We start from the raw sequence: 15,419 nt of genomic DNA, 5'->3' as shown, positions 1-15,419 counted from the left end.
ACTTCTCGCAGGATCGGTGCCAGCACTTTCTGCAGACAATATTTCCTCCTCTGCTCTGGACTGTTCATTGATAACTGCTGGTCGCGTCCACCTTGCAGGAACCCACAAAGTGCCTGTTGGTGTAGAAACACATAAGTAGCCTCTGCCCCAGTATACAACCTTAGCTGGGCCTTGCCAGATTCCTGTCTTCGGGTCCCGATACCTGACCACTGCTTCAGGCCCAGGCTGTTTCAGCGGGGAAAAATGTGAAATCACAGGCGGCACCTCGCTGTTTCCAAAAATACATAAATGATTAAGCACAAACAAACATTTAAGTAGTCTATCCTGTATGCTACTAATGTCAGAATATTTTTCCAAATACTGCTTAAGGGTTCCATTTGCTCTTTCCACTATTGCTTGTCCAGTAGGTGAGTTGGCAATCCCTGTAACATGAGCAATGTTCCAAAACTGCATGAAACGAGCTACACGCTTGCTACAGTAGGCTGGACCATTGTCTGTTTTGATTTTCTGTGGGGTTCCCATGACAGCAATACAACTGTGCAGGTGCCGTTCTACATGTATAGCCCGTTCGCCAGCCTGTGCAGTAGCCCATATATAATGACTATAAGTATCTATAGTCACATGGACATACTTAAGGCGGCCAAAGCTGGGTACATGAGTAACATCCATCTGCCATATCTCATTAGCATGCAGGCCCCTTGGGTTGACTCCCACACCCAGACCCATGCCTCTGTTTTGATTACTACAAATTGGACAGGCTTTGGCTATAGCTCTAGCTTCTTCTAAGGGAATCTGAAATTCTTTCGACATGCCTTTAGCATTCTGATGGAAAATAGCATGGCTTTCCCGTGCTAATGACTGCCTAGGAAGTACTGTTTGATGAGAAAGCGAGACTAGCTTATCAGCCTTGGCGTTTCCTTCTCCTAACCCTTCGTCCCATTTATGACTACAAACATGGATGACCGAATATGGTTCAGTTCTAATTCTGAGGGCACGTTTTAGTTGAAGAAACAGTTCATAAAGTTGCTGATTCTGTACTTCTCTGATAGTAGCATCCTCAATCCTTGATACTACCCCCACAACATAAAGCGAGTCTGATACAACATTCAATGGTTCATGCAAGTTAGTTACAGCCCAAATGACTGCCAACAACTCCAAAGTCTGCAAATTGTCCTCTGATGTTGCCTCTAATATTTGTTGATGCCATTGTTGTCCCTTTTTCCAGACTACTGCCGCCTTCCTGGAGCGTTTTCCAGCGTCTGTGAAAGCCGTAGTGGCATCTGGAATGGGCCTGTCTTCTCTGAGGGGTTTCTGTAGCCAGCTCCATTCTCCTAGCCATCGCAAAGGTTTCGGTATAAGGGGACCAGTATTGATTTGTGCTGCAGACGACAATAATGCTTCAGCCAGGGCTGTGGAGTTTAAAAGGTATCAATCTAACGTGGCCTTTTCTATGGGCAGATTAATGTCCGTTGGTTCCAGGCCACTGATTTCCAAAATGCGGATGCGTCCTTTTTTGATCAGCAATGCCAAATTTTCGATTTTTGAAGTTATAGTTTTTCTTTGTTGCAATGGAGGTGACAGCCATTCCGGTACTGCTGTCTCCCCTGTTTTCTCTAACTGCTGAGTAACAGCTCCTAGTAGGTGGTCTTCAGTATTCCAAATTGTAAGATGCAGGGGGAGATCAGGGTCAATCCTTGTGACAAATCCTGTAGATATGCAATGCATAATTTTCTGAAGTGCATCTTGCTGAGCTTGGGTGAGATGAACAGGGGCACAAGGGTCAGTGCCTTTCAGTAGCGGACGCAATTTGTCTAATAAGATATTAGGGATGCCGGTGACTGGCTTCAGCCACTGTAGGTCACCTAGAAGCTTTTGGGCCTCATGCAATGTTGTTATTGATATTTGTATGGACAATTTTTGAGGCATAATCTTCTGTTCTGTGATTGTCCACCCTAGATACTTCCAAGGGGTTGACATCTGAATTTTGTCTGGAGCTACTACCAAGGAAAAATCTATTAGGATCCTTGTGGCATCTTCGATTTGTGAGGCTGTAAAGGGTTCTCTTTGAGCGAGCAGGATGTCATCCATATAATGGTAAACAATGGTAGCAGGCATTTTTCGTCGTAGTGGTTGTAGTGCAGCATCGACATACAGTTGACAAAGTGTAGGCAAGTTGCGCATACCTTGTGGCAGAACTGTCCACTCAAATCTTTTGTCAGGTTCTCCATGGTTAAGGGCAGGAAGCGTAAATGCAAACCGTTTGGTATCATTAGGATGCAATGCAATGGTAAAAAAGCAGTCTTTCAGGTCTATTATAAGGATGGGCCAGTCTTTTGGTATCATAGCTGGGTTAGGCAGTCCAGGTTGAAGCGCTCCCATGGGTTCCATTTGATTATTTACTGCTCTCAAGTCGTGCAGCAGCCTATACTTTCCAGATTTCTTCTTGATTACAAATATTGGAGTATTCCAGGGACTGGTGGAGGGCTTAACATGTCCTTGTTGATATTGTTCCATAACCAAAAGGTGTGCCTGTTCCAAACTTTCCCGTTTTAGAGGCCATTGCTTAACCACAACAGGTTTATCAGTAATCCAAGTAAGTAGCAGTGGCAAAGTCCAAGCAATGACCATTACTGTAAAGGGTGATCATTAGTGAGGACAAGACCCAGTTGAGCAAGAATATCACGGCCAATTAGGCAGTGAACAGTAGGTGGCAGTGTTGTTATAGAAAATGCTGTCGATGCTTGTTTCCCTTCAATCTCGACTGTCAGTACAGGGGTACGATTAGCCAGTGTCATTCCTCCGATGCCAGTGGCAGTGGTTGCTGAGGGCTGTATTGGCCAGGTGGAAGGCCAGTGTGCAGGATCAATTATACTCGAGTCAGCACCTGTATCGAGGAGTCCCTTAAGTGTGATACTGCGTCCTTGATAAGTCAGACGACAGGACTTCTTAGGTCGAGTATTGAGGTCTATGGTGAGCAAGGTTAGGCCTCCCATAGATCCGAAGCTCCCTTCATTCCTGGGCTCTTGTGTAAGGGACATTAGTCCCTTGGTCATTTGAGGCAACGGAATCAATTGGGCTAGTCTCTGCCCTTTGGGTACTTTCACGGGGGGATACGGAGTATGGACCATAATCATAAGTTCACTTTTACAATCAGAGTCAATAACCCCCGGCTCAACATACAGACCCAGAGTAGTAGCAGAGAAGCGACCAATTATCAAGCCCCCTATTGGCTGGCCATTTATAAAAATAGGGCCAAAAAGTCCAGTGGGAACCTTATGCAAGTGAGTGGAAAGGATGTCAACATCTACTGAGGCTGCCAGGTCCAAGCCGAGGCTCCCGGTTGTTGCTGGTTTGAGTTGTCAGGGGGTGTTGACAGTGCAGCTGCCATTTGTGTCCCTGCGCGGCCGCTGCTCACGCTGTTCTTCGAGTTTCCCTGCTTCCTTCGACAAGCAGTGGAGTTGTGTGTGTTGGATTGGCATTTATTGCACCATACTCCCGTAGCTCCACATTCTCGGCGGATGTGACCTACATTTCCACATCGGTAGCACTTCATTCGATTGCCGCCAGCGTTGGTCGAGCGGGGGTGTGCGGCTGCCGCTTGGAGGGGAGCAAGAGCTGCCATGACTTGATTTTGAGAGCTAATAGTTTGCTCACGCAGGGCTATGGCTTGTTCCTGTAATCCTTCTCCTATTTTCTGCAGAGCATTTACTAAAAATATCTGGGGGCCAATCGGCATAGAGGCAGCCTTTTCTAATAGGTCCTGCACCTTCCAATTCCCCGGGGTCGAATTAATCAAGGCTCTAGTGGTGGGATTGCCGTTTTGTAGGATGCATTGTCTTAGCAGGGCGTCTTGCATATGATCTGGTACTCCCGCTTTAGACAATGCATCCATGATCTTATCTACAAAGGCACCAAGGGGCTCGTCTCTACCCTGTTTGATTCCCATATATATAGGTATCCCTCCCAGGGTTTTAACTTTATCCATCGCTCTTTTGGCCACTGTCATAGCTTCCCTGAGTTTGTCGGGTCCTAAAGCTGCTTGGGTCTCAACTCTCAGAAATGCGCCTTGCCCTATTAGTTCATCAACCGTGATCCCTGTCAAGGCATCCCCCTGGGCCCTTGGGAGATTTACACTCAATGCAGCCTCCTCTCTCCAGTGCGCTTCAAACAACAGTCGTTGATGTGGGGTATAAATCAATTTGGCAATGCCTCTGATATCTGCAGGCAACAGCACTTGGGCATTAAACATGTAATCGAGCATCTGTTTAACCAGTTCACTAGAAACTCCATAATTCCCCACTGTGGCACGCAACTGGGCCAGCATTTTCCAATCTAAATTTTGCACCTGTGCCTGTTGCCCACCCCCCTGCGGGTTAGGCGTATAAATGACTGGAAACGCTAAGGTCTCCTGAGCTGCTGCAACAAGATCAGCGTCCCCCTTTTCCATCCCCTCACGGGCGAGCGTGCTCCAGATTTCACGTCTCTCCCTGGCCATGGCCTCCGCGAGGTCAGCTTCTGCCCCAGGGACAGGCTCCTGGCTACTGAGAGAAACAGTTGCCCGAGGTGGGGGAGGGGGGTTGTGTTGAGCATTCCCGGGGATCGCGATACTCAGAGGCTCGGCGGGGGCGGGGTGGATGGCACGGATGAAGGCACATTAACCATCGTAAAAAAGGGGGGATTTGGAGCACTAGGATCTGCCGGTAAACCGTAATCGCGATTACGCTCTTGTGCTGTCTTTACTCTCTCAGCTGCCCTTTTTTCCGCTTGGAACATTAACAACTCATTGTGAATTACTTTCCATACCTTGCTCATTTTCTTTGCGGGTTTATCATCGTCTAACGTAAATTCCCACAACTTATCCCCATATTTTCGCCATTCCCCTAATTCATGTACGGTATGCGGGTCTGAGAAAAAGGAATACGAGGCTGCATGCTGCAATAAAGCAGGGAGATCTTTATCTAAATCAAGCCCCTTAAATTGCCTCCATCTGAGAAAGGAGGTGAAAAGGTCATATGCTGCTTGCCTATCCATACTCACGTCAGCGCTGTTGCAGCCCCTCCAGGCTTTGGCAGCACGTATCGGCTGAGCTCACCGCTGTGGTCACTCAGGGCGCGGCTCCAGGTAAAGCTTAATCGCCGTCCGTCTAGCTGCGGGACCCGAACCCAACGCAACATCTCACAGATCCAGGCGGGGGGGGGTCCCGTCCGTTCAGGCGCCAGATGTTGGTGAGAGAGTCGCGGGAAAACGAGTCTCATGATATCATGGTCAACAAGTTTTCAGTTTATTGGAGTCGATTACAGTTTCTTTATACAAGCACTAACTAGTTCATACGGATTGCAAAAGCGAAGCTCAGGATTGGTTACCTTTCTATTAACACATATATCTCTTTGCGATAAGCCTTGCGGTTACTGTTTCTTTATACTTGATTACTTTTCTGCATACCAAGCAATATTTCATTTTTATCGAGACATCTGTATACTCAAGGTTGTTAGGAGATGTCTGGCTCTCAAGGTTGATAGAAAACATCTGTTTCTCAAGGGCATAGTTTTCATGCTACAAGTCACGTATTCTCACACTCTCATCAACTTAACCCTTTCGTGTCCCTTGCTGCGCAGCCATTCTTCAGCTAAACTCTCAACAGGGGCATTCACAGGGCTTCCCTTACCGGTGCCTCCGTTGGTGTTTGGTCAAGTGAGAGCTCCTGGAGAAGCTCTTCCCACACTGGGGACACTCGTAGGGCCTCTCCCCAGTGTGGATCCGCCAGTGCAGGAGGAGATTTGATCTGGCCTGAAACCTCTTCTTACACTCGGGACATTCGTAGGGCCTCTCCCCAGTGTGGATCATTTGGTGGGTGATCAGTTGGGACCTTCGGCTGAAGCCCTTCCCACATTCCCCACATTTGTATGGCCGTTCCCCAGTGTGGATCATCTGGTGGTGGATCAGGTTGGATCTCTGGCTGAAGCTCTTCTCACATTCCCCACACTCATAGGGCCTCTCCCCAGTGTGAATCCTCTGGTGGCGGATCAGGTTGGATCTCTGGCTGAAGCTCATCCCACACTCCCCACACTCGTAGGGCCTCTCCCCAGTGTGGATGCACCGGTGGGTGATGAGGGTGGAGTTTTCCTTGAATCCCTTCCCGCAGTCGGGGCAGCGGAAGGGCCTCTCATCCGTGTGAATCCGATGGTGCCGGAGGAGATGGGAGCTGGTCTGAAACCTCTTCTGACACTCGGGACACTCGTAGGGCCTCTCCCTGGTGTGGATGCGTTGGTGGGTGACAAGGGCAGAGCTGCAGCTGAAGCCCTTCCCACACTCCCCACACTCGTAGGGCCATTCCCCAGTGTGGATCATCTGATGCCTGATCAGGTGGGAGCTCTTCCTGAAGCTCTTCCCACACTCCAAGCACTTGTAGGGCTTCTCCCCATTCTGAAGCTTCTCAGGGACCACCAGCTCTGAGCTCTGGCTGAAGCTCTGCCCACCTTCCTGACCCAGAGTGGGCCTTTCCTCCTCAGAGCACCCTGGGCTGGGTTTGCAGCCCCTCCTTGTGTGGGATCTCCGGGGCTTTTCCTCCCTGTTGGATTCCTGTGCTGTGGAGTTGCTCAAAATGGCCTCTTCCATGAGGTTGTGCCGCAGGGATTTGTCCTTCCTGGTCTCCATCCTCAGCTCCTGCTCTGGGGGAGGAAGGACAAGGAGAGGATGGGATTTGCCTCCGTGCCACAGGGAAGGGCAAGGAGATCCCTCCAGTGCATCCCCGGCAGAAGGGCACCAGCAGCGGGGCTGTCCTGCAGCCGGGGGCCAGGCTGGGCTGGGAGATGGAGCAGGAGAGAGGAGGAAAGGGGCACTGACTTCCTCCTCACCTGCTTCGGTGTCCTGGGACATCTTCTTCTTCCTTGCAGCCTCCCAGGGGCTGGGAATGGAAAATCCTGGTTTGGGGAAAAACAAAGGATGAGTACGCTGAGTTTGAGGGTCCCTCTGTCCCAGTCCATCCCTAGAAGTCCCTGGCCACCTGGGCTCCATAAAAACCTCCCAAACACCAAGATCCAGCCCTGAAAAAGCCTCCCAGGAGTTCCCCGTCCCTGCTCCCTCCCCTTTGCTGTTCGGGGCTCCCCCCTGTCCCAGCTGCTGGGGTCACACTTGGATTGGGGGTCCCCCTTCTCCTCGCTGCCCGCCCTCCCCAGGCTGCCGGGAGTCCCAGCAATCCCAAAAGCTCCCCCCTCCTGGCTCTCCCCATTTAGGGTGCTGGGCTGCCACGATCCGCTGGTACAAGTGGGGGTCCTGATGTTTCATTTTACCCATCTCAGAGTGCAAAGGACACACAGCAGGGGGACTTTCCGTATCAGTCAAAGCCAATGCACCTTTTATTGATGCCCTCAGCAGATGGGATAGAAGGGTTAGGAAGGAGATAAAGGATAGAGAGACAGAGAAAGAGGGCAAGGGGAAATAGCTACCAACAGAGAGACGAAATCCTCGTGGTCCAGCCAACAGATCTGTATTGTCACATTGGGGAGAATCTCAAAGTCTTTGGTTAACTCAGGGGTCTATTATAGTTGAGGGAGCAGGTACAGGACAGTGGAGAATAAGCTGAGAACAAGCACAGACAGTGCAGTTCCGAACTGGACAAACCAGTCCCGGCAGCGAGCAGGACCCATTGTTTCAGGACTCCTTGCCATGGGAAACCAGTCTTGGTCCAGCGATCACACCTGAGGGAGCACTTGGCAGACATCCCGCTTCCGTCAGGCCAGCGCCCTGTGTTAGAATTTTAAGGGTCTCAGTCTCAGCCCGTGGGAGGGGGCCTCAATCTCCGTCCTTGATGGTGGTCATGAGGCAGATGAGGGATCTTCCATGGGGGATCACCAAAGCTGAGAGGTGGGGAAATTAACCCCTCATTAACCCTGTTGTGGTGAGTGGGGATCGTGCAGCAGGTTTAAGTGTACAGAGCACGCCGCTCCTTGCCAGGCCCTGCCAGGAGCCATGCAGCGTGGCAGCACAGCAAACACACCTGCAAACAATCACCTGGTGAGAATCCACCTCAACCAGGCCAGAACTGCACTCAGGGTCTGCAGGGTCTGAGTCTCTGTCCTTGCAAAGGTGGTGAGGCACATGAGGGAAACTTTGGACTATCTCTTACACCATGGACACCTGGATGAGAGGGACAGTTCTTTTCCATAGGAAGGAAAGCACAGAGCCACAGGGCGTGGAAGGCAGGTGAGAGCCTCACTGGGCCAAGGCCAGCCAAACTCGTCAGTAATGGCAGATTTTGTCTGGGAGCAATCTTTGGATACAGGGAATTTTGGAAGTGGAACCCCAGTGTTGGCCATGGGTGGCTGGAGTAGCAAGACAGGTCTTTCCCATAGGAAGGAAAGCATGGAGCCTTCCCCAGTGTTTTGGGGACAGATGGGAGGTGAGCCTTGTGAAACCATTGCAAGGCAGACTTGTCCTGGCAATATTCCTATAGGAACAATCCCTGGAAATAAGGAAATTTGGAGGTGAAATCTGAATTCTTGCCATGTTTGCCAGGAGGAGAAGGACAGATCTTTTCTACAGGAAGGAAACAGGGAGCCCCAGTGTTTCAGCAGCAGATGAGAGGCAGACCTTGACATTCCAAGATCAGCCTGACCTGATCCCCCCCTCCCCACTCCCCCTGGGAGGCCAAACCAGTCTGACCTGTTCCAGGTTCCCTTGGTTCCATGGGGTCTCGAAGTGTCATAATGATGCATTGATTCCATGGGGTCCAGCAGTGTCCCAATGACTCCTCTGTTCCATGAGCCCTGCAGTGTCACCCTGGACCCTTGGTTCCACACAGCCCTACAGTGCCACCAAAGCCTCCTGGTTCCATGAGGCCTCACAGTGTCACAATGATTTACTTATTCCATGGGGCCTCATAGTGTCCCAATGGTCTCCATGATCCCATGAGTCCCCTCAGGGTCACAATGGTCTCCTTGGTTCCATGGTGCCCCACAGTGTCACAGTGGTCCCTTGGTCTCACAGGCCCCACAGTGTCACAATGGTCCCTTGGTCTCACAGGGCCCCACAGTGTCACAATGGTCCCTTGGTTCCATGGTTCCTGTGCTGGTGCATTCCCCCCTCCCCTTCTCAGGCCACCCTGCCAGCTGAGAAACGCTCGCTGGGCCTCGGCCTTGGCCAGCAGCCCCTGGGCTCAGCTCCTCTGGAGCTCATCACAAACCCTGTCTGCTCCAGGCACTGCTGCTGCCCAACCAGCTCCTGGCTGCTTTAGGAGCAGCCCTGGTGTCCTAGGGTGACTGTTATGGTGTTTGTATCTCCAATCGTGTGTTCTGTTTACGTTTGATATTATGTTCTGTGCTTTCAGAACTGACTCTGAAAGTGAAGGTTTGTTTTGCCGTGTTATCATCTGGTTCACCTCCCCCCATGGTCTGCTGTCTAGAAAAGGCTGGTGCTGGCTGGCTGGCTTTTGCTTTGCTTGCTTGCTTGCTTGGCTTGCTTGCTTTGCTTCCTAGTTAGGTTAGCTAAGTAGTCCAATTCTTTCCCTGGACTGTTGCTTTTTTCCTTTCCTCTTTCTGAATATCATCCAACTTGCTCTGGACTGGGATCTGGGAAACACCAAGGAACACCAGGAGCCTGCATTTTGTGATCTGCAGCAGCCATCCCCAGTGCTGGAGAGCAATCCCCAGCGTCCAGACCCGGGCGACCACTCCCAGGAAAGACCTTCTGGATTTGTTCATCTCTTCAGAGGGGTGAAAGAGTTTTGTTGTCATCTAGTGTTGTTAATTGTTTTGGTGCTGGGGAGTGCTTTGTTTGTTGAATAAACAGGTTCTTTTCCACTTCTCTCTCAGAGGAAATTTTTCCCTGAACCAGGTGGGTGGAGAGGGGCCGTGGGGGTTTATTTCCTGGGTTTCCCCCAAATTTGCCCTAAACTAGGACAAACAGTTCCCAGGGAACTGTTTGTGTTCCCTCAGTGGCACAACATCCCTGTTCTCAGCCTGCCAAAGAAAGCTGCTGATGCCAAGTGCGGCCAGGACGAAACATGGCTGGGACTGAAGCCCCTCTCTTGGGGCCCTACAAACAGCGCTCCAAAAGGAGCCCTTGGAGTTCTCCTGGGCCAGCGACTCCCTCTGAGTGGGGCCTCTCCGAGACGGGAACTCTCCCGTTTGCTGCACTCGGGGGATCCCGAACAACGAGGGAGCCTGGGCCGATCCCCCCACTCCTCCAGGCTCAACCCTTCCCCGCTGGGGAGATGCCAAATCATCCACAGGGAGCATTTCCCTGTCCTCAGGGGAATTTCTCAGGTGCCCTGCACTGACTCTCTGTGTCTGTGTGCACACAGGAGTGCCTGTGCTGGGGAAATGTGGCAGAAATGCTGCTCTCTGAGGGGTCTGAGTGCCTTGGGTAACTGAGCCAGTCAGGCCTTTAAGTAAGGTTAAATCAAATGGTCTAAGTGACACTGTAGTCCCCTTGATTCCATGAGGCTCTGCCATGCTCTAATGGCCCCTTGGTTCCAGTGGGTCCCAAAGTGTCAGAACAGTCTCCATTGTTCCATGAGGCCCCACAAAGTCACTGTGGTCCCCTTGGTTCCACAGGGCCCCACAGTGTAACAATGGACTCTTGGCTCCATGAGGTGCCACGCTGTGTCCCAATGGCTCATGATTCCATGAGGCCTCACAGTTTAACAATGGTCCCTTGGCTCCATGAGGCCTTGCTGTGTCACAATGGACTTGGGGTTCCATGAGCTTTCCTACTGCCAAAAACAGTCTCCCTGGTTCCACAGTGTCACCATGGTCCCTTTGTTCCATGAGGTTCCACAGCAGAACCTTGATTCCATGGCCACCTTGGTCCTGTGTGACCTTGCAATGTCACAATGGACCTGTGGTTCCACGAGGCCTTGCTGTGTCACAATGGCCCCTTGGTTCCAAGAGATTTCTCAGGGTCACAATGGTCTCCTTGGATCCGTGGTATCACAAATCACAAAGGCAAATGCATCTTGCCAAGAGCTGAAACACAGCAGACAGGGAAGATGTGAAAAGTGAGTTTGTAAAGGCCTTTTAATTCACAGCTCCCACAGAGAGCTCTGGGGCTCACAGATGGACAGAGATGGTTCTGCTCACCCCTCTGTCCAAAGCAGGGGTAACACACGCTGCTGCAGGTGCTTGGGTTGGTCTCTGCAGGTCCAGGTGGATGCCAAACCTGCTCTTCACAGCCTTCTCCCTTGCCCTGCCCCTCTGCCAAGTGCAGCGGGCCTCAAGGACTGAAAGGAGCACAGAGAGCCAAAGGGGGACACTTGCACCTGCCTCACTGGGAGCTCCCTGGGAAGCACTTTCCTTGAGAAGCAAGTCCCTGTCCTCCAAATGCATTACCCCAAATGTGCGGCTTTTCTGCTCAACACCAACACACCCTTAAGAAACGCTGGCAAGGCTGAAGGACTTCATGTCCTTTCAGGACAGGCACTCCAGCTCTAGCTCCTATTCCCCCAAGTGCCTTTCCAGGTGGAGGCTCAGACGTGCAGCCCCAGGCCCTCTACAAACACAAGCTGCTCAGTGCCTCTTCACCTGCCTCAACTCCTGCCTGCGCCCACAGCACCAAGACCAGGCTGTTCCCAGCCAGAGCCCAGAGCCCTGCTCCCGCAGGACGCTCTTGCCAGCACCTTCCAGGCCTCTCCGCTGTGCACACAGCGCTTTTCATGCCCGCTCCCAACAGGCTCTGGAAGGCAGAGCACAACCTGGCTGCCTCTGCCACCAGCACAGCCCAAACACAGGCGGAGGAAGAAGCAGCAGGGGCTGTTTTGTGGCCATGCCCAAGAGAGACTGGAAGGGTGCCCTCCCTCTGCTCTCACTTGCTTGGCTTTCTGACTGGCTCTGAGCCTGGGGCTGCCATTCCTCACTTGTGGGCACCAGAACCACAGCCGGGATCCCGGCACTGCCTGACAGCGCTCCGGGCACTGGCAGGGTCGTGTGTCCCAGTCTTGGGCACCGCGCTGCTGCTTCCTTTGCCCTCAGGCACACCCAAAGCTCTCTGCTAAGCCCGGATGGTCGCTGGTTCTGCCCTCTCCCTGATCCTGTGCAGGGATGGAGCACTGCTGAGCTTTCAGGAAGCTATTCCTGAAAACTTCCAGCATTCCAAGCTCCTTTGCCCTCCGTGGAAGCTTGCCATGGAATCCCTCACATCTGCCTTCAGAGCATACTCAGCTCGGCTCTTCCAAATTCCAGGGGCTCCGGGCTGCTCAGCAAGGTCTGCAACTCCACAGGGTTGTGGAACTGCACCTTCAGCACAGGCACCTTTCCAGCCTGATCTGCCCTCGTTCCTCTGTGTGTGTGCACAGAACACGGTGTGGAAGAGAACAGCAGCAGGGGCCTGTGTGTCCCAGGGCCCGGGATTTGCGCCGCTTCAGCTCCACAGAGATGCAGGTAAGGGGGAGAAACCAAACTGTTTATTAATGGAAGGGAACGGGAAGGGATGAGATGGGGGCCAAAACAAGGGAATGGGCAGCGTTTGAGGGCTGGAGGGAGGAGCTGTCAACAGGGAGGGGGAAGGCAGCAGCTATGGGAGCTTGCAGCAGGCACAGCTGTGGCCAGCATCAGGTGTGCCTGGAGCTCCAGTGACATTGAGTCCTGCTGCTCTCTTCACTGTCTCCTGGTACTCTGCTTGGGACCCTGGTTCTCTGAATCCAGCAGATGACCTTAGTTCTGCACATCTTTGTCCAAAAACTGCCTGAATTTCCAGGTTAGTGGAGGATGGGCTGTCATCTTCGCTCATGGCTTCAAGGGCTGGAAGACAAACAACCACAGTCAGAGACCAGGGGCTGTGTGACATCACAGAGAGCTGTGTAACATCACAGGGGCTGTGTGACATCATGGGTCCTGTGTGACATCACAGAGAGCTGTGTGACATCACAGAACCTGTGTGACATCACAGGGGCTGTGTGACATCACAGAGAGCTGTGTGACATCACAGAACCTGTGTGACATCACAGAGAGCTGTGTGACATCACAGAACCTGTGTGACATCACAGGTCCTGTGTGACATCACAGAGAGCTGTGTGACATCACAGAACCTGTGTGACATCACAGGTGCTGTGTGACATCACAGGTCCTGTGTGACATCACAGAGAGCTGTGTGACATCACAGAACCTGTGTGACATCACAGGGGCTGTGTGACATCACAGGTCCTGTGTGACATCCCAGAGAGCTGTGTGACATCACAGAGACGTGCATGTGACATCACAGAGAGATGTGTGATGTCACAGAGATGTCAGTGTGACATCACAAAGAGTTGTTTGACATCACAGAGGTGTCTCTGTGACATCACAGATACCTGTGTGACGTCAAAGATGTGTCCATGTGACGTCACAGAGATCTGTGTGACATCACAGATATCTCTGTGTGACATCACAAAAAGCTGTGTGACCTCACAGGGTCAGTGTGACATCTCAGAGATGTCAGTGTGACATCACAGAGAGCTGTGTGACATCACAGAGATAACAGTGTGACATCGCAGAGGGCTGTGTTACATCACAGAGATAACAGTATGACATCACAGAGGGCTGTGTTACATCACAGAGATAACAGTGTGACATCACAGAGGGCTGTATGATCTTGCACCTTCTGGAAGATGGAGTATCGCCCACTCTGTATTGCCCGGAGCACATGCAATGTTTGAAGTGCCAGCTCTGACATGGCACTACTGACATCCTCTGTCGGGCATTCAAGGGCTGCAAGAGAGAGGAACAGAGCCACGGTCAGATCCCGACTCTGCGGGGAGCCAAGGGGAGCCCCCCCTGCCAGGGCCATCCCAGCCGGCTCTTGCCATGGCCGGGAGGGATCAGGGACCAAGGGGATCAGCCCGAAGCTGCTGGCCATGCATCCCCCACGTGTCCCTGAAATCTCTGTGTGCTCTACCTAGGAGAGCAGAGCTCTCCACAGCCGGGGCAGGGCTTGCAGCTCGCCCCGGCAGCCCCCGCTGTCAGCCCGCTGCCCTGTCTCACCCTTGCAGATCAGCTGGAGCTTTTCCTGCTGTCCCCTCAAGCTCCTCCCGGCCGTCCCTGGGAACACAGAGCCTGTCAGGCTCGGCAGCACAGCTCCCTGCCAGCGGCGCTGCCAGCCCTGTGCCCACACGCCCTCCTGGCCCGGCTCGTGGCTCACCCATGAACCTGACGGCGCCTCTCGCAGGGGCTCCTGTGGGCTCTGCAGGTAGGGCAGGGCCCGGCGCAGGTGCTCGGCCACGCTGCTGCTGTCCTCTGCCAGCTGCAGAGAGCCAGGAGGGTGCAGTTGGTGCAGGCTCAGCCCCTTGGCTGCAGCCCTGGGCAGGGGATCAGCTGCCAGCCGCACGCCCTCAGCAGCACGGTCAGGGGCTTCTCCAGGCTGAGCCTGGGGCTCGCAGGCCGGCCTTACCAGGCCCTTGCTGAACCTCCAGGTCTGATCCACCTGCAGCATCTTTTGGAGAGCCTTCCTGTGCAGGAATCTGGCTGAACAAAGCAGCGTTTCCTGAGAAGCCTGGAGAGCAGCAGAGACGCGGAGATGGCCCCACAGCCCAGGGCACAGGACCCGTCCCTGTGCCAGGGCCTGGAGGAGGCTGCAGCCTGCGAGGTGCCAGGGCAGGAGGCAGCGCAGCCCCTGCCAGGGGAACAGCAGCAGCTGCCGAGTCCTCACCTCTGCCACTCGCTGGTTCTCATCATGGCAGTGGAAGGAGAGTGGCAGCAGGCTCTGGCGCACGTGTGTCTTCAGAGCCTCTTTTTCTTTTTCCTGTGGAAAAGTCATCTATGTTTGGAAGAGCAGTATGGAGAGCAGCTGCACTTGGCTATTGTCCTGTATGAAGGGAAGAAAAAGAGACCTCAGCATTGGCTGCATGGGGCTCAGCTTGGTGCAGGCCTGCAAATCCGCAGGGCACAAAGTGTCCGGGCAGCAGCCAGTGGCCGTGGCTGGGGGCAGTGAGCCTTACGTGGTCAAGGAGTGGCAGGAGCGCCTCAACCAGCTGCAGTGTGATGGGGCTGGGTGTCAGCATGTCCTTGTCCAAGATGATAATGTTGAGGAGCATGGCTGTCATACTAACTATCTCTCCATCCGCATCCCACAGGAGCTCCACAAGACTTTCAGTCAGGCTGCACATTTTTTCTCTCTGTGAGGAACACAAGTTTGTGAAATGCCATCCTGCTGCTGCAGGGCCTAGAGGCCAAAGGGCTGTTCCAAAGCACTTGGGCAGCTGAAGCGGGAGGCAGGAGAGCTGGGAGCAGCTGGCCCAGCGCCCAAAGCCCAGCCAAGCCCAAGCGACTGCATTCCTGAGCGCAGCCTCTGCCCCTGCCCCTTCTCACCATTGAGAGATCCTTGATGAGCTCGAGAAGGGCCCTGAGCGCCAGGTGACCCCTCGCCTTGCACTCGCTCCTCAGGTGCCTTGACAAGATTTGCAGGACTCTGTCAGCACCGCGTTCACTCAATTCCAGGCACTCGAGGCCCTG

General features: G+C 53.0%; 1 protein-coding gene across 1 annotated transcript in view; it reads right to left on the bottom strand.

Moving 5' to 3' along the window:
- Window positions 1-15,419, bottom strand: part of LOC105759916 (uncharacterized) — a 649,836-nt gene that overhangs the window by 516,702 nt on the left and 117,715 nt on the right. Inside the window, 1 exon segment of the mRNA XM_072921323.1 lies at window positions 5,681-6,476. Within this exon segment, the coding sequence (XP_072777424.1) occupies window positions 5,681-6,476 (796 nt within the window).

This window comes from Taeniopygia guttata, chromosome 36 (assembly GCF_048771995.1).
Source record: "Taeniopygia guttata chromosome 36, bTaeGut7.mat, whole genome shotgun sequence".
NCBI lineage: Eukaryota > Metazoa > Chordata > Aves > Passeriformes > Estrildidae > Taeniopygia > Taeniopygia guttata.
This window is presented reverse-complemented; position numbering and strand designations above follow the sequence as displayed.